Source organism: Tremella mesenterica (genome assembly GCF_000271645.1).
Source record: "Tremella mesenterica DSM 1558 unplaced genomic scaffold TREMEscaffold_7, whole genome shotgun sequence".
NCBI lineage: Eukaryota > Fungi > Basidiomycota > Tremellomycetes > Tremellales > Tremellaceae > Tremella > Tremella mesenterica.
In genome coordinates, this window is record NW_006711231.1 from 1195059 (window position 1) to 1213368 (window position 18310).

The 18310-nt window shown below is 46.7% G+C and overlaps 5 protein-coding genes across 5 annotated transcripts; 3 read left to right on the forward strand and 2 right to left on the reverse strand.

Moving 5' to 3' along the window:
- Window positions 1–165: 165 nt before the first annotated feature.
- On the reverse strand, window positions 166–2020 carry TREMEDRAFT_74187 (uncharacterized protein; the record flags this gene model as incomplete). The annotated part of the gene is made up of 6 exons (XM_007005541.1): window positions 166–339; window positions 415–449; window positions 630–1172; window positions 1502–1618; window positions 1807–1858; window positions 1967–2020. The coding sequence occupies 6 exons, from the start codon at window positions 2018–2020 to the stop codon at window positions 166–168; spliced, it is 975 nt and encodes a 324-aa protein (XP_007005603.1).
- A 683-nt stretch (window positions 2021–2703) lies between these two features.
- On the forward strand, window positions 2704–9157 carry TREMEDRAFT_63316 (uncharacterized protein; the record flags this gene model as incomplete). Its single annotated transcript, XM_007005457.1, has 15 exons — window positions 2704–2842; window positions 2972–3150; window positions 3262–3490; window positions 3654–3907; window positions 4047–4136; window positions 4363–4513; window positions 4553–4724; window positions 4945–5366; window positions 5639–5707; window positions 6122–6300; window positions 6708–6814; window positions 6992–7385; window positions 7709–7855; window positions 8305–8609; window positions 8929–9157. 15 exons carry the CDS (start codon window positions 2704–2706, stop codon window positions 9155–9157), a joined length of 3066 nt encoding a protein of 1021 aa, XP_007005519.1.
- Window positions 9158–9664: 507 nt separating this feature from the next.
- Window positions 9665–10762, reverse strand: TREMEDRAFT_63317 (uncharacterized protein; the record flags this gene model as incomplete). The annotated part of the gene is made up of 1 exon (XM_007005458.1): window positions 9665–10762. One exon carries the CDS (start codon window positions 10760–10762, stop codon window positions 9665–9667), a length of 1098 nt encoding a protein of 365 aa, XP_007005520.1.
- A 2051-nt stretch (window positions 10763–12813) lies between these two features.
- TREMEDRAFT_63318 (uncharacterized protein) lies at window positions 12814–14788 on the forward strand (the record flags this gene model as incomplete). Its single annotated transcript, XM_007005459.1, has 5 exons — window positions 12814–13057; window positions 13287–13375; window positions 13431–13445; window positions 13535–13918; window positions 13976–14788. The coding sequence occupies 5 exons, from the start codon at window positions 12814–12816 to the stop codon at window positions 14786–14788; spliced, it is 1545 nt and encodes a 514-aa protein (XP_007005521.1).
- Window positions 14789–16000: 1212 nt separating this feature from the next.
- TREMEDRAFT_63319 (uncharacterized protein) lies at window positions 16001–18282 on the forward strand (the record flags this gene model as incomplete). Its single annotated transcript, XM_007005460.1, has 4 exons — window positions 16001–16073; window positions 16126–16542; window positions 16632–16944; window positions 16995–18282. The coding sequence occupies 4 exons, from the start codon at window positions 16001–16003 to the stop codon at window positions 18280–18282; spliced, it is 2091 nt and encodes a 696-aa protein (XP_007005522.1).
- Between the last annotated feature and the right edge of the window lie 28 nt (window positions 18283–18310).

Sequence of the window (18310 nt, forward strand, 5' to 3'; positions counted from 1 at the left end):
ACCAGGCAGGACCCGGATTAGAGAGGGATTTGACATATCAAGGAGTAGGTACAGTTCAAAGGGAGAAGTGAAGAGGGACATACGACATTATCATTTTAACTCCTTCATCTTTCTCCGCCAACTCAGAGTTGGTATGATAAGCTTTTAAGTCGATACATGGATAAATTACTCTTGGAGGTCGGTTCGATAATGATGGGAAAGCTTTACAATAGATTTAGAAGTGAATTGAGAGTTTGAAAGTATTATATCTGCTTGACCTGGATTATTAATATTCGTACTCTTGCTCAATTCAAAACTCCCTTCCCCTTCCCCTATCACTTTCCCCCTTCCCCCTCTGTCCTATCAATTAGTATACTGATATCGGTGGTGAATTAAATGGTTTCGTCCTTCACAATCCCTGACATTCGCACACACAACATGGAGTTGTTCAATATTCCAATCCCAGTTTACTACCTGGTACTTTTCTCATCCAAGTCATTCACTTTAAACATTTTAACCCGTATACATCAATCCTGTGAGACGTGATGGTTCGATTGGCAAGATATAAGGAGGGAGAGTGTGATTTGAATAATTTCCAGTAACGGGTTGAATGAAAATGGAGAATCAAGAACAAAGAAAAGGAAACTGACCAGTGGTCCATTCTTCCAATTTATCAATAGGCCATCTATACAACTTCTTTTTCCAACTTGTATTTCTTTTCAGCCTCACCTCTTCTCCCTTCGTTACCTCTTTCTCCCCTTTCGTTCTCTCCCCTCCTCCATCTACCATCCCTCTCATCCCTTCCTTATCATTCTTTACCCGTGTCTCCTTTCCATTAACACCGCCGACACCGCTAAGATCGGTGAGACGATCCTTTTGGTCGGAAATAGACTCTATCTCCCATCCTCCAGATAACAACTTATCAGGAAAATGACAATAAAAAACCACCCTGGTTCCTGTTCCTATCCTCAATAAAGGTACGCAAACACTTTGTTGATCCACTATGAAAACGTCGAATTTCTTCAATGGTGATAAAGGGTTGAAAGCCGATGCTGGACCGGGTAAGATGAGTGATATGATGAGTAAGATGGTGAGTAGGAGAGAACGTAGGATTGAGAAGACGATAGTTAGAGGTAAACGGGGATGTAAGAGACGAGGTAGGGAAGAACCTAGTACGTGGACTTTGAGTGTACCTATGTTCGTTCAGTGGTCTTTTCTAACTTTGAAGGTTTCTTGGGAAATTTTAACATCTGTATAACCAAGTAGGAATACGATGATGGTTTATTGGTAGTTGGAATGGGGGTAACCGTCACGGGGAATTACCATACTGGAATAGATTGAGTAAAATGGGAAGATTTGAGGGTATGAAATGTGGTAGAGCGACAGAGTCATGTCATGTATGAATAGGCAGAGTCGACCGAGGGGTGAATGACACAAGGTGGTAGTGTCAAGGGTGGAAGAGTGAGCATGGAGGTGAGTGAGTTGGGAAAGTGTATAAAGCTATATGATAGAGAAAACTCACCATCCCTAGTCTCCTCGAAACATCTCGAAGGATCATGTCGACTGGTGAACATGACGACGTCATGTCCTCTTCTCTGAAGTGATATAGCAGCGTCCACTACGAACCTTTCCGCTCCTCCTGATACGTCAGCAAGGTGACAAATATCTGAACCTGCTAGTCCAACCTGTAGCTCCTCACGGGCAAGACCATCCTCCAGCCAAAGGGTCATAATCAGTCAGCCAGAGCTCGGGTGATGGTGCTTTTATCGGGTGGTGAAGATGAGTACGGGAGAAGGGGCAGAAGTTGGATAGGTGAGGTGAACTGACCAAGACCCAAGTCAGGATGTATGAAACCTATCCTCATTTTACTCTCTCGCTGCTGATCGTTCATATGTATCTCTTCGTCATCAAAGTGGACGTGTTCGCTATTCGATCTTGGGTGATCGTTATGTGGGAAGACCATTTAAGGTGTCAAATCTCCACTGACATTTCTATACGACATTGTTGCGGGCGCCAGCTCGCAAAGTATAGGGGTGAACATGACTCGAATTTCAACGTAACTCCTTCTCCCCATTACTCACCCGTCACACCTCCTATGCTCTCCAAACTACCACCATTAGACTCAGGGAGTCCATCTCCACAGCTCCATATGTTTTAATGCATGCATGGAGGGCTGTAACACCTTCACTGAGAAATTGGTCAAAACAGGGACTTTACGTAAGCTTAGTCGTCCAAGTGCTGCAGATCCCATCCTGCTAGCTCATCCACTCCTTACCTTGACTTCAAGTTGGGCCTTCTTATCCCCACTTTTTTCTGCCCATCCTAATCTATTGGTTCTCCGGGCTACACATTCACAGGGGCTGAGTTTTAGCAAATTCACAAAGAGGAGATTGTGAGGAAACTGGTAGGTCTTCCCTTGCCCTCCTCTCAAATCACTTCAATCAACATCATTGGCTCACTTGGTAGAGGGGTTCAGTTGGTAGCTCTTCTTAAAGTTGACTCTACTCTTCACAGTTGCCCATCCTCAGATCTCCAATCTCGAGTCCTCCCACAACTCAGGACACGCCCGCTCACATCGCCTCCCGAGTCGATCGCCTAGTCATTCACTCATATCATATAGCGAACACCTTGCTAGCACCCTTCTTCATCATACAAACAAGGAGTCGACCAGGTCACATAGGAAAATCATAACGGAGAGACCGCTGCTCGCTGGTGCTACACGACATGGCTTCTACCGCTCTGCCACTGGTAGGGTCATCAAAACCTCATCCACCCATAACCATCCTCAAAAGAGCCAGGACGGATCAACCTTTATCGTTGACGAAATTCGCTAAGAAGACTGCGAAAGGGAGGGTGTTGAGTGGTCAGTCTCTCTCTCTCTCTCACTGTCCCCTTCATCACTTTATCACTCCCCTCCCCGTAGATACATGAAAGACCCCCTTCCCTCACCAGGTCGAGATTTACATACTGACCACCCCGCTGACTCTCTCAGTCCTTCGTGAACGTTACGTCAGAGATGATATCCCATGCGGTTTCTCATCTTGTCAATCATGTTCTCCATTCCCAAACCAACGTCCCGTCTTACCTCTCAAAGGTTATTTAGGTCATACAACTTTGACATCAACCTGTGGTCATTATTTAGTCATCGATACGAATATAGTTCTACATCAGGTAAATCTCTTCCCTCCTTCTCTGACCCTCCAATTTCTGCAGCTGGTCATCTGTTGGAATACGTAAGGGGAAAGGGGGAAGTGAAAAATGTAATTGGCTGACATTCAAAAGATGGATCTCCTAGCTAGTCTTCCTAATGAATTACCAATAATCTTACCATCAACTACGATCCGTGAAACTAGACATAGATCTTTACCACTCTATAACCGATTACAACAGTTGATTCAGGATGAAAGTAAATGTGTTTGGGTTTGGTGGAATGAAGAAAGAAGAGAAACTGCTACTTATCAAGATGAGGTAGAAGGGAAGGGAGAAAGTGTTAATGATAGGAATGATCGTGGTGAGTCTACTTTTACATAATTATCCACGCCAATCAAACCCCTCCTCTCAGACGTCCTCCCTCCTTCCTCACGCAACGCCCTCTGCCCAGGGTGGAGACCGTAAGCTAGAGTGTCAAGTCACGCCCTCGGTCTGAAGTGATAGAAACGATGTTGACAGTTTAGCTATAAGGAAAACCCTTCATTTCTACACTGATCATCTCAAATCTTCCGTAAATTCTCCACCTCTTTTAGTCCTGCTAAGTGACGATAAACGTAATCGAGAAATAGCACAAGAAGAGGGATTGGTAGCTATCTCCACTAAAGATTATGTGGATGGATTGAATATCCAAGAGAGGGAGAAATTGGTAGATCTGGTCGTTGGAGGTGTGGAAGAATTACAATCTGGAGAACAGAGAGGGAAGAAGATATACGATGATGTGAGTTCAGTCCGAGAGTCACTTGATTTCTCCTTCCCCCGTTCGGTTGTTTTGTACAGCCAAGAGCTGTTCGGAGGTTGTCTGATGACATCTGTCCCGTGTTATTTAGAGCTGGTTGAATTGAGAGCTGACCAGAAAGTACCTACCACAAGACGTGTTGGTGGCTGGCGTAAAGACCGGACGGTATCATCAGGGACATTTCAGTGCTAATGCTTATAATTATCTGGAGGTGGGTTCATCTTACTCTCTTCAAACTCCTCTCCGCTTTAGATCTCATTCCAAGCTTGAATTCTTTCTTTCACTATCGACTTCGCCGCTCACCAGCTGGCCTGCTCATGTCTCGCGCTCACACGAATTATAATCCTCCTTGCATTCGCGACCATTACTTCTCATAAAGCCTGATCCCTGTCGTCTATCTCATGTGTCTCATTGGAAGGAATAGTTTTGACAAATAGGGCACTGTAAACGTACCAGGTCTAGACAAACCAGTATTGTTAGTGGGAAGGGAGAACATGAATAGATCCGTTCAAGGAGACGTGGTGGTAATTGAGATCTTCCCTAAGTCTCAATGGAAAGCTCCTGGAAGTGAAGTCTTGGATCAAGATGGTGAGTTCACTGTTGACCTACTTCGGGGCTGATAAGTAGACGCATTGAAGAATGACGATGCGGAAGACGATGAAGGTGCTGGTCTTCCAGATGAAGAGAAGAAAGAAGAAGAAGAAGAGAAGATGGATGTGGAGGAAAGTACTAAGAGGAAACCAAAAGATGTGCTACCTACTGGGAAGGTGGTAGGTGTTATCAAGAGGAACTGGAGGGCGTAAGTCTTTGTTTCACCATTTCACACTTGGTCTTTCCCTTGACCTTCCGTGCGCTCCCACCTCTTCGCCCGACAATATCATCACGATGCAACCCACGAAGCAGGACGATCCGACATCATCCCACTTACCTCATCACCATGAATCATTTCTCGTTGATTAGAATTTATCGTATCTCACTTCAATCATCAAAATAAATACAAACTGATCGCTGATATTCAGCTACGTATGTCATATAGATCGTTCTTCCCTATCTGCATCGTCTCTAACATCTCTTTCTCAACAAACAATATTCGCAACACCTCTATCACGTACATTACCACGTATACGTCTACGTACCCGACAAGCACCATCGTTACTAGATCAAAAAATCCTAGTTACAATCGATTCATGGTCTATTAACTCTCGTTATCCTGATGGTCATTTCGTTAGATCGTTAGGAAAAGTAGAAAGTAAAGAAGCAGAACAAGAAAGTTTGTTATTAGAATATGAAGTACCATATAGACCTTTTGGGAAAGCTATCTTGGATTGTTTACCTTTAGAAGGAGAGGATTGGAAAGTACCTTCAAAAGAAGAAGGGGATGTTATATGGAGGGATAGAGAAGATTTAAGAGATTTGATCGTTTGTAGTATCGATCCTCCTGGTGAGTTGTTCATTTAATTTCCTACTTCACCAATACTTTTGATATTACGAAAGTCCCTACCTGTATTTGAGCCATTCCACTTGTTTTCATTATCTGTAAGCGAACGCTGTGGCTATCAACGCGTCGACGACACGGTGTGAAGTAAATCGCGTAGTATTGAAGTACGAATAGGTTTGTTGATTGAATGTTGGTCTTTCTCCTCTTTGAAGAGGATTGAGACGGTTCGGAGCGTTCATGAAAAGGGAAATTTGGGAATAATAGCTGATATTCAGCTTGTCAGGATATAGATGATGCCCTTCATGCGAGAGAATTACCAAATGGGAATATCGAAGCTGGTGTTCGTGAGTTCTATCATACCATCTATCTTTACTCTTGGTTTCCATCCCCTGTAATGGAACTACCTCACCTCCCCCTTTCTCTCTTTCGTCGGTGTTTGCTTCATCCAAACCAAGACATCTGTCCTCTTATCACTGAAGTGAACTCTGGCAGGCAATACCCCTTCCCTATACCTGAGCACAATATGTCATTCAATTCATCTGACTTCTTCCTCCTGAGGCCAACTCCATCAACTCAAGTACTCTACGTTCTCCTTGCTCGGAAGACCACTATCGTCCTAGTTCTCCCTCTTCACCATGCTTAAACAAATTCTTTTGCTTCCGAGTTCATCATACTCGATCTTTGGTACCCTTCAGTGCAAGAAATCTCCCCCGTGTCATCTTTATCATATCAAGTTATGATCATCGGCTGACAGACAGATATCGCAGACGTATCCCACTTTGTACTCCCTGACAATCCAATGGACTCAGAGGCAGCTGCGAGAGGCACAACTGTTTATTTGGTGGATAAACGAATCGACATGTTACCAGCTCTGTTAGGAACTAATTTATGTTCTTTGAGACCTTTTGTGGAACGGTTGGCTTTTTCTGTGATTTGGGTGAGTTTGAATTTTCCTTCGTTGTATGATACAATTTGATTCGGACCATTTTCTGGGGTTCTTGGAATCGTTATGGTGATTCGATTTTCTCCAGGAGTTGGAATGATAAGTGTCCTTGAAGTGTTCAAATCGATTGTTCGCATCCCCCCTCGGGCACTCGACGACAAAATGATTTGGAGCCGTCATGGCGGATCACAGCTCACGGAGCGTTCCCCATGCACTTGCGTGGTGATGATCCCGGGTCGTCATCAGCCACCGCAACCCCCCCCCCCCCCCTCCCACACACACACCCGGTGAGGCGACATCGCGATCCCCAGTCATCATCAGCAAGCACAGTTCGTGACACAAGTGTATCTGGTAATACCATGGTTCATGCCTCCAAGTAATCTACTGAGACTGACAATCAGGAACTCACACCGGAAGCCGATATTGTGAATGCCAGATTCACCAAGAGTGTTATTTCCAGTAAAGAGGCTTTCACCTATGAAGCTGCTCAAAACCGAAAAGATGATCTGTGAGTTTCCTTCTCTTCCTCATCAATCTCCCTTTCTCTAATCTACCATTTGCACCAGTCGAATTTTGCTCGAGCATGTACAACATCCACCAATCCGTCTACCAATTGAGCGAATCTCCAGCACTTTCCCTAGAGTGGTTTAATTACTAGTCCAAATAAACAATCACTCACTTTCAGATCACTCAATGACCCCCTCACTCAATCAATCCGTCTTCTCAATTCCCTAGCTATCAAACTCAAATCAAAACGTATGAAAGCAGGTGCCTTATCACTCTCTTCACCCGAACTTAAAATACATCTCGATTCTTCCGAATCGGCTGAACCTATCGACGTGGAACAAAAACATCAAAGAGAAACTAATTCTCTAGTTGAGGAATTCATGTTATTAGCCAATATTTCAGTAGCAAGTAAAATACAAGAAACTTTTCCAGGTACTGCTGTTTTAAGAAGACATTCACCACCACCTAAAACGAATTTCGAAGCTTTACAAGATGTGTTGACGAAAAGGAAAAATATGGGTTTGGACGTTAGTAGTTCTGGAGCTTTGGCGAGATCTTTAGATGCTTGTGTGGTGGGTTTTCTACTCTTTTTTTTTAATTATCATCTGTGTCTTTCCTCGTGTGAAATAGAGGTCCATTTCGGGTATTTGGTGTGAGACGACCCTCGTACCTTTCCACCGTATTCGTGACCATTGTGAAATTCGCTTTCATAATCTTTATCGTGTTGACAGGTGTCGCGAGTTCATCGTCATTGCTGTGTATCGTGTTGATTGTCCTTGTGGACCCACCATTCGTACTCTCACGGTGTTGAGATGTATTGTACCATCGAATTTGCTCTTCACAATCATGTTCGCAGCGTTGGATTTGTCGTCTTGAACGATTTGCTAATACTCAGGATCCCAATGAACCGGAATTTAATACCCTGGTTCGAATCATGGCTACTAGATGTATGTTAGCAGCGGAATATTTTTGTTCTGGTAGTGTTACAAAAGAATCCTATGGACATTATGGATTAGCTTCAAAGATTTATACGCATTTCACTGTGAGTAAAGTGTCTCTTTTTTCCTTTCATGTTTTCTCTTGACCTCACGATTCCATCTCGATATATCCCGCCAATAGAATTCCTCCCAATCCACTTTTCCCTCAGAATTCTCACACCCTCCCCGCTCGCATCTCGTCTCTTCCCCTCTCTCTACTCTGCCATCACAATATTTTTCAGCACACTTTATATGCAAATTTCCTCCCCCTCTACCTCTCCATTCAGATTCCTCTCGCATCCTACTTTGCCATCATGCTTTCTTAGACTTGACTCTCCATCCAAAAACCCTCTCACTTCACTACGCCTGTGACACCATTCTTCAGTCCATACTACTCCAGTCTACGAATTCATCTTTCAGCCCGTCCTTCGACCAATAACTCTATCCCAGTCTTTTTCTAACAAGTACAAATGAGGTCCAAAGTGAGAGAAAGTTGGTAAATGCTAATACCCAGTCCCCGATCCGTCGGTATGCAGACGTCCTGGCTCATCGACAACTCGCAGCAGCTATAGGATATTCTCCTCTTCATCCTTCCCTTCAATCCAAAGCACACGTGGAAAGAGTTCTCACTGTTGTCAACCGACGTCATCGGTTGGCGCAAATGGCAGGTAGGGCGAGTGTGGAATTTTACGTCGGATTAGCTTTGAAAGCTCGTGGAATGGCCAAAGGTCAGGGTGAAGAGGGAGAAAATGGTTGGACAAGAGAAGAAGGGTATGTCATAAGGGTTTTTAAGAATGGTTTAGCTGTGTTTGTTTCTTCGTGAGTTTTTCAACTTGCGATTCTATTCTTCACTCTTGTCTTGGCTCATCTCATTGTACACCTTGGATATCTGGTCTATCATTAATCATCTTTCCATCGTTGATGGGCGTTCACATTTCTTCATCGCTCAATGCCGTCTCTCCGTGTTCCGATACACCCGTGGGTACTTCCTGACAGGAATTACAATGCTCCCTTCGGCAAAAGACATCCCAGGGAGTCGAAAGTACGGTGGAAGAAATCAAAACGAACCGGTTGAATCGTGTGCATGGAAGTGATCGAGAAAGGTCTCATGGCATCTCGAGGAAGCTGCTAATCCCAGACTCGGTCTAGAAGGACTTATCACCTTGGACAAAGATACACATACATTCAACCCTGAAGAATATTCACTTTCTTTCCCCTCTTCCTCCCAGACCGGTCAGATGTCAGAAATAGAGGTCGCGGTGTTCGACAAGGTCGTAGTTGACGTCGGTATCGAAAAAGACGTTAATACACAACGTGGAAAGGTCAAGATGGTACTCGTGAAACCTATCAGTTCGATTGGGTTGTGATGTGTGCGTGTGATGGGGAGTGATTTTGGTCCTTGATATGCATCTCATCTCGGATTTGAAATGGGTAAATACCAGTGTATGATGCATGTACGTACGGGTGATCCTGTATGACCGTTTTGAGATTTCAGATCACCACGGTCTGCTTCTCATACAAACTATCTCTTGTCTACTCAGAAGCTTGTTTAGGCCACCCAGGAGACTTGTGTGAGATGCGCTCACATCTCCGCACCCTGCAAAAGGTTCTTCAGAGAAACAATTATCATGCCACTGGCTCAATGTACGTGACAGATGAGAAACCTTGACACGTACATAGATGGATCACACCAATAATGTGGATGCACTACAAGGACTCGAGTAGAACAGAATAGAACAGTCAGATTGACTCTCTCAAATTCATTCGTCACTCATCATCATCACGAGTATCATTCCTTCTGTCGGGCCAGGTATCTACTTCACGTTAGAAACCTATAGTGAGCGTTTGCTTACTGGGCGTTATGACTTTCTAGACTAGGCATCAGGTAGTGTACTGGTAGTTTCCGTCTCTGCCCCAGAAATTTTTCCCGGCACCTCCTCGTGTGAGATCAGAGACTCATCTAGGCTTTGTTGATGGAAATGCACGGCTTCTGCGAGCTGACCGTATGTCATTGCCTTCCAATCTAACTCAGTGAATTGGCTCATAGCGGCTTCTACCGCTACTGACCTTACTTGCGTATCAGAGAGTTCACTGCTCATTCTTGTTCTGTAATCTTGATTAGTACTGGCCTGCTGTTGTCGTATCTCCTGAAAGGCCTTTGTGGCCTGTTTAAGTGGTTTCCTGCATTGAAAGGCGTATTTTAGGTCTGTGAGGTAATCCATACTGCCCTCAATGCTGCACATTATGTCAAACACTCTCATCTCCGTTGATAGCATTTGGAGGTGTATTTTAAACCATGATAATCTCCAAGCCGTTTTATAGCCCCAATATGTGGAATTGCCCTGTGGGAGGTCCAGTGAACCAGGTGTTTCTGCTGTCCTATCTTGGGGGGGGGCTGAGTATGTGTTTGTATACACTTCTATGAGATGGTTTACAGTGCTAAAGACCACTTTATGATAGGCATGGATAATATGAATGAGATCACAGGCGTCAGTAATGATGTTCTCCTCCTTACTAGTTCTTGGTGCATAAAACGTTTTCCTAGTCTTTTCAAATTCAAGAACCTTGTCCATAATAAATGCCACAGCTTTGTGAATGTCTGTGACAGCGGTCTCGGCTGCATCTGTGAGAGCTCTCAGGCTGAGTGGTTTCAGATATGACACTGCTATTATCTCCCCAGCACAATCCGGGTCTCTCCAATCATTTGGCCCGATCTGGCTTGATTCATTCCTCATCTCACCTAGAAATTGATCGCTTAGTAGACCTTCAGGAAGAGGAGGAAGGGTATGGATGAGGTCCGTGACAATGCGATGTTTGCCGTCGACTCCCCTTACTATCATATGATGACAGGTCTCAAGCGCAGATTTGAGGACTTCAGTTTTTTGCTGTTCAGAGAGGTCTCTCCAACTTTGGAAGGTGTCTGGCCCGACCCCCGGAGAAGAATTGTCGGGATGATCCACCATGTCTGACATGATAGCTTGGCTTCAACAATATATCCACTGTGATGTGAATTGTGTATGTATGATGGGGTGTGTGAGAAATGGAGATGGATTGACATGGCTATACAGGTTGTGTTGAAAAAGAACAAAGGGGAAATTGGAAGAAAGGTGAGATGAAGAAGATGAAGATTCTAGTTGTTTAACCCCCGAACCCGTCTCCCCGGGCCCCTTCTTACCCTCTTGCCCTCTACCCGTCTCTCCGTCTCTCCGTCCTCAAAGTTGAATCTTGTTCCCTTCCGTATCCACCATCTCCTTTAGAATCTGCCAGAAAAGTTGTCATTTCCTTCTCCAGACCACGAACTCTCAAAAGAAGGGAACAGACAGGTCAGGCAACGGTGACATCCATGATCAATTCAGTCAGTCGACGTCCAAATCGGTCCCGTGTCTATTTGTCTGGCTCACGGATATCTATGACAGATTCTTCATAGTCATAATCCTTTCAATCATTTTCTTCTCCATTGTCTCGTTCCCGTTACGATATATCCCCCTTCTCCGTTCACAGCTGATCACTAATTCTTCTTCCCATGATCCTACAACATTTCCGTGTCCCTCATCGATCTCTGTCTTCCTTCGCTCTTCTACCCCATAACATTTTTGATCTTTACTTCTTACATTTTGGTATCACTATGTCTCCTATTTCCTATACAGAAGCAGCCCGTTTTCATAGTCGTCTTGTCAAATGCATTTACTCTTCACTAAGCATATCTTTTGTCACTCAATCTCATCAACTTACAGTCTCTTTAATCTTCTCCCTCACTAGACTATCTACAACATCAGTAGGTTTGCTCCCTGCAAGGCCCTACAGTCTAAAGCTCATAGACACAGACTATCTTCGATGTCTGGTAAGAATCTGTTAGGTGCCGTATGGAAGACATGCCACTTCAAAGCTGCACGGGTCCTGAGACCCCTTTACGTGCCAGACTGAAGATCTGTGCCACTTCAGAGCTGCACAGGATTGTCACGAAGTGACAAGACAGTTTGATAGTGATAGTGATAGTGATAGGATGGGTTGGGTATTTAACCAGCAACTGGCGGTTTGCAGTAACTGCCGGTTAATAGGCCTTTTAGCGCAGTGGTTTAGACCACTGTCTCTGAAGGGTACTGTTATATCGTCCCAATGCTGGTTAGTTGATCTCGTGACAAGGATGAAGTCATGAGTCTTCGAAGAGTTACATCTTCTGGGTCATGCAGCTCAGAAGATTTGAAGTTTCTCAAACATCACTGGCCAAGACTGACTGTAGATCAAGCATATGATACTTGAAAGTAATTATAAGGAGACTACCGCAAGAAATCTGGCAAATACATGCATGGGAGGAAGAAAATTTATGCAGGAACCTTCATCTTGTGTAGTGAAAAGCGCAAGCGTCTGATCAGTCACTCCCTCCTCTTTTTGACAGAGAACCAACGAGGACCATCTTATTACAGCTGTGAAGTTGTTTAGGACCTGCAAGTGTTTCCCATAAAATGGTGATCCTTCTTCTGTGGGTCATATCTTCAGTCTGGCACGGTCAGACCCATGACACTTCGAAGTGGCACGTCCTCCGTACGGCACCTAACATACGCTTGTACGCAGCTACGGCATATTTCCCTTCGTAGGGTGTAGAATTCAACGAAGCTTGGGTTCAAGCGTGATGGGACAGAGAGTAGAGGGTGAGAAAGGTTGTCAATAGGGGAGAGAAAGGAGAGTCAATGGAAAGGAGAGTCAATTCATCCTATACCTCCTACCCCTCCCCACCTGCATCACTCAACGTGGCGACTTGATCGGGGACAAATTGCCCAAAGGGGAAACAGGGAAAGCAGTGTCGTCGTCAATGACAATGCAGGCCTCACGGCGGACTTTTGTACTGATTCCAACCTTTGTTTTTGGTGTATTCCAATAGTGGTGAGAAGGATTTATAAGCAGTCCTCATTACTCTGTTGAACCTCTTCATTCACCTCTCTACTCTAAAGCGCTTTGGATACCCACCACCCAATCATCAGGCTACGTCAGCTTGTGTGAGTCACTTGTCACGCAGAGCAACATAATGTCTACGTCCCATGATTTGCACTGTATGAGTGTGATCATAAGACTACACCCCCAGGAACGGGAGACTGGAAGAGGGGGTATTAGACCAGAAGAAGATCCTGCTGATTATATTCCATCTCGAGTCATAACACAGGTCATTCTTGATTACGAAAGGCAAAATCCAAATTACGACGCAATTCGGGAAGTGTATTCACAAATGTTGTACGAGGATGAGCATAACGGGAGGACTCTCTCAACACTAAGTCCTGTTCAGAGGATCAGGCCGGATTACAATATACTGTGGAGGAATACCACGGTGTCCACTTTCCCCCCTTAGGTGGATTGAGGGGTGCACTGGAGAGCAAACTTCAAATAGTAGAGAAGGTGGCAAAGTACACCAAGAATCACAGGATGGCGGCTTTTCAGGTAACCAAGAAGCCCAAAGGCCTTTAGACACTGCCTGAAGTGCAAAGAATTCAGCTGAGCATTGAGCAAGTGAACTTGACAAACTTATGGTTTTGGAGGTTCATCGCACAATCCTGGACTACTGGCAAGGTTATACCAATGCTTACAACTCATTAGTGAGGCAGGCAACACAGCTCTTACTGTGCAAAAGTAGAGACATTGACTGTGAAGACAATGCAAGAGCATGTGAGAAGATCCAATCTGATGTGCAAGTTATCTAAAGGAAAGCGGTGTTGGCATTCGAAAATATTGAGCAAACCGATGATTGAGTGCAGACCCAGATTAAGCGCATCTTGCTGCCTATGACAAATGAAGCAGGTACTCTCCACACTGCTGTCACACAACAAGAGTTTCAGTTGAGAGAAGTCCCAGAACCATGTGAGAATGACTCAGTAGATGACACAGAACTACATGCAATGCAAGAGGCATTGGAAACTGCCTGGGATGCAGTGTCAGGGCCCAGATTCAAGTCGTACCGTGCTCTGACAGTCTCAGAACTCCTCAAACAACTGGAAAAGTATCAACCAGAGCTGACTTCATCCATAGCTCCTGCAATTGTGTGGAGTGAACGTAGCTCTGGCTATGTAATTGCAACTTCATTCCTCAAAGACCATGCAGCCTATCTATCTGAACTCTCTGAAATAGACAAGGAGGGAATTGTAAATGATTGTGCACTCCATTCTCTGCAATACTCTGATATTTTGGGATATCGTTAGAGGGGAGAAGAGCTTGACTTTGATTACATATGGGAACAAGCTACAGCTTATGGCCCTCCTCCAGAATTGAAATATCTGGTCTCTTCTTTGGCCACTGCAGCCCTTAGGGCAGCCTCAGCTCAAGACTATGTTTGGAATGAAATTGACCTGATCCTTGCAGATCTCACACACTCATCAGATCAGATAATATTGACTCAACAACAATGTCTAGACCTGAAGCGGCTCTCAGCTTTGCTGGAGTCAACCCTTGATTTCCACACCAAGATGCTCAAAAGTGCCTTTCAGAGCTTCTTGAGCCAAGCTGAAAGCTCACATGCCAAAGCTTTACAGTCACTGGACATGAAAACACACCAGACCTTGCAAGCAGACACAACACCACAGCTGGAAGGGTATAGATCTGCTGCACATCTTTGGCAGGCAGCAACCTCCTTGTATTTAGCAAGAAGTAGACTTGCAATTGACCACACAATGTTTGAAGTTGAAAAGGCACTGAATCTACTGCCATTATTTCAGAGGGCTCTAAGTCATCTTCAAGAGCATGGTTCCCTTCCAACACTGAAGGAGCCAAAAGTGGAGACACTCCAGCCTAACCTACAACTGGAGCAAAGGATAAATGATCTTCAGAAATCATTGGAAGTGGTGGTTGATACTGAAAACAAACTTGACAATAACGACTTGAAACGTCTCACAGTATCAGCAATCACGAATGGCTTGAAAGAGACTGCTTCCAGTACACCTAGTAGGACCAATGTCACGGCCGTCGAACAACTATCTTCTGGCAGACCGACGGTCGACGAACCTCGGCTAACTTGATGCTCCTGAGTTGAAGTCTCACCCAACCGAGAGGGCGCAGACGTCGAAAGGAGTGTAACTACGGCGTACTTCGGCGTAGTTACTCCAACTGGGGTTTTGTTCTACTGATGGCGATGTATCTCGAATTGTATATAGCTATCTCTATCTGTCTTTCTCTACTGACAACAATCAAGGATCGCTGAAGAACTTCAGTGATCTTCTCAGCTAATATTATCTACTCCTCCTAGACGTTCATCCAACCCTCTCGCGCTTTGACGTACTTCAACGCACTTCGTCCAACTTCCCCGAGCCCTCGGCCATCCTCTTCCTCCTTCGACTAATTCCGCCTAACATCGCCGCACTTCTGCTCCCATTGTCCCTACTTAGCCTAACTCCGTCTAACTTCGCCGTACTTCTGCTCCCATTGTCCCTACTTAGACTAACTCCGCCTAACATCGCCGCACTTCTGCTCCCATTGTCCCTACTTAGCCTAACTCCGTCTAACTTCGCCGTACTTCTGCTCCCATTGTTCCTACTTAGCCTAACTCCGTCTAACTTCGCCGTACTTGGTGTCAGAAGTCCTGAGTTACGTGTAGAGTAAAGAGGTTAAGGCGTGATGGGGTTTTGATGGCCAAAGGAGGGTCATTGTTGGTGGAGTAATCGAGGTGTCGCGACGTAGTTCGTGACAGTCGCCCCCTTCTTTAGCCGCGAACGTCCTCGTGAGCGATTACACCTCTGTCGTGTCAAGAGAACTTAGCAGCGTAGTACCCCCATTCTCTCCCTCCCTATGACCATCCTTCACCCTTCTGCTCTTTGCGCCGCACTTCGTAGTTGGGCCTCCTTTCACTCCAAAACCCGACAATGAGACTCCCCTAACTTCGTTGAGGTTTGCCGTAAGAAGCCCTGTGTCTTTTGTAGGTGAGACACGCTTCCTGAATGGCAGCCGAACAATACCGTTGTTTGTCGAAGTAACCCTCGCTTATATTGAGATGAGACACTATAGCGTGGGAATTTTGATCGTCCCTGCGATGCCTTTTGTTGATGAAACGCGAAGTTTGCTGCATGTTGACGACGAGGGGGTAGGTTTGATTATACTAAATACTGAGCAGTTCGTCGAGCTTCTCTCTTTTTCCCATCTTCTTTCAAAACTTTCTATCTCTCTTACCTAGAAAACAGATTTGTTACCTTGAATCATCGCCTCAAGTTTTATTCTCTTTTAAATATCTTAACGTCATGGCCCCTTCTACTCCTACACCCAGCCCTTTCGCCGCCATGAGGAACTTTGGTGGTATGGTGTCATCTGCTCGTGAGTTTTCGTCGATACTCACCCTACCTCGCCGAACTTGGCTGATGTTCAGTTTCTTTCGGCGACAGGTCTCGCCAAGTCTCCTCCCTCGGCCTCGGCACTCTCTCTCTGGGGGAGCCGTCTGGCGCTCCCGTGCCCCCTCGCTCCGCCTCTCCCTCCGCTGGTTCTCCCTCCCCCGTGTCTGGTTCTCCCGTCCCCGTAACGGGTTCTCCTGGAGGGCCTCCTCCTGCCGCCACTCCTCGCCGTAGGACGCCCGCCTTTCGTCCTGGTGAGTCTCCGTCCTCCTCCGACCAGGACTCGCTCAGTGGGGGCTCGGAGTCAAGTGATCGACCCGACACCGAAGAAAGTGAGGATGATGATGATGGGGAGGGTAGGATCGATAGTGAGGGTGAAAGCGAGTTAGAAGAATACCCGGATGATGATGTGGAGGTGATTAGTGTGGAGGACAACAACGTAGATAGTCCTGAGCGTGAGTTCTTCGTCCAACCTCTCACACCTTCGCCGAACTTGGCCTTGTTTATCTGTTCTTTAGCTCTCCAAGACATTGCTAACTCGCAGCCGGTCCTGCCCCTCCCCCTGCTCAAATTGTGGGCCAGAAACGACGCCGTTCCCTCTCCTCTTCTTCTTCTTCCTCTTCTTCTTCTTCCTCTTCCTCTTCCTCTTCCGGGGTTCCCCCCCCCCCCGCCGCCGCCGCCGCCGGTCCTGCTGCCGCCGCCCCCGTCGCTGCTCCCCCCCCTTCTCCCAGAGGGGAGCCTTCGCCCAAACGGGTGAAGAGATCACTGCGGGAAGAAGAGTACTTGTGGGAGAAGATGAAGTCCGAGCCTGGTCGTTGGATCGCGGTTGGTGTTGACGAAGCGTGTGATCGTTGCCGGTGAGTCCACCTATTCGTACTACGCCGAAGTTACTCCTGCTAATTAGTAGACGTGAGATTATCACGTATAATCGTCCAAACTGGCCCTGCCTCAAGGCAGTCAGGCCACACAACAAGGCCCTCCGTTGTGCTTCATGCACGTCTGGCCCCTGCTCCTTCTGTCCCGTTTCCTCTGCCCGGGACATCCCGCCCCGTCCCTTCGACGCTTCTCCTCTCCCCCCTCCCCAGACTCCAGCGTCTGTCCCCCGTTCGCGGGTACCGTCTTCGTCTCTCCGGTCGGTTCGCCGAACTTCGCCGTCCTCCCGCTCGTCGCCTCCCTCGCCCTCGCCTTTTGTTCCTGTGGCCGGCCCGTCGCGTCTCCCGGCTGCTCCTCCTTCGTCCTCCCGTCGTCCTTCAACCTCTCGGCCCTCGGCCTCTCGTCCTTCGGCCCCTCGTCCGTCCTCTCCTGTGGTGGCTTCTCCTCCGGCCCACAGCACCCGAAGTCGCCGTCCTTCTGCTCCTCCGGCCACCCCAGCGGCCGCCCCTGTCACCGAGTCCCCCGCTGCCAAGAAGACCCCGAAGTCTTCTTTAAAGAAATCAAAAGGGAAAAGGAAGGAGAAAGAGGTCGTCTTTGAAGCTGGTGATGTGGAAGATGAAGCTACTCAGCGTGCTGGGCCCTCTGTTCCTCGGTTGTCCTTCGTCCACCCTCGTATCTCCCTGGACCCTCGTATCCCGGAGGACGAGAAAGAATTTGCTACGTATCGTTCTCTCGTTCTCGGCCTCACCACTCAGCTTGACGTCGCTCGGCGTGATACATCTCTCTTGCTCGACTTCTCCACTCGTCAAGCCAACGCCTTGAATAACCTTACTGCGGCGTTAGTAGATGTAGTCAACGGTGGGAATCTGAACGAGGAAGCAAGGACGAGGTTAGCGGACGTCTCTCGCCGAAGCCTTACTGAGATAGCCGATGTTCGCCGAAGACTTTACGACACCCCCTTCCTCGTTACTCCTATGGCATACGAGCCACCACCGTCCATCGGCTGGTTAGGCCCCCGGAGTAGTTCTCGAGTCCCTGCTTCTGCTCAGACTGCTCTCGATCTCCTTAGTCTTCCGTCCGAGTGTCTTAGGACCATACGTTCCCTGTGGAGGACTCCGAGCATGCAAGCTGCTCGGGATGTCCAGGACTTTGGTGATTTCTTTGGGGCTATGAACCGGGCATGGAATGCTTCCCTCTCGACTGTTTTCCCCCCTGACAGTCTCGATCTACCTTGGGCCATCGGTACTCTCCACACCAATCTCGCGGGGCCGAGTAGCGCGAAGGAGAAAGGAAAAGGAAAGGGTAAGGGTAAGGGCAAGTGAGCGGTACGTAGCTGTAATCCTATGTTGT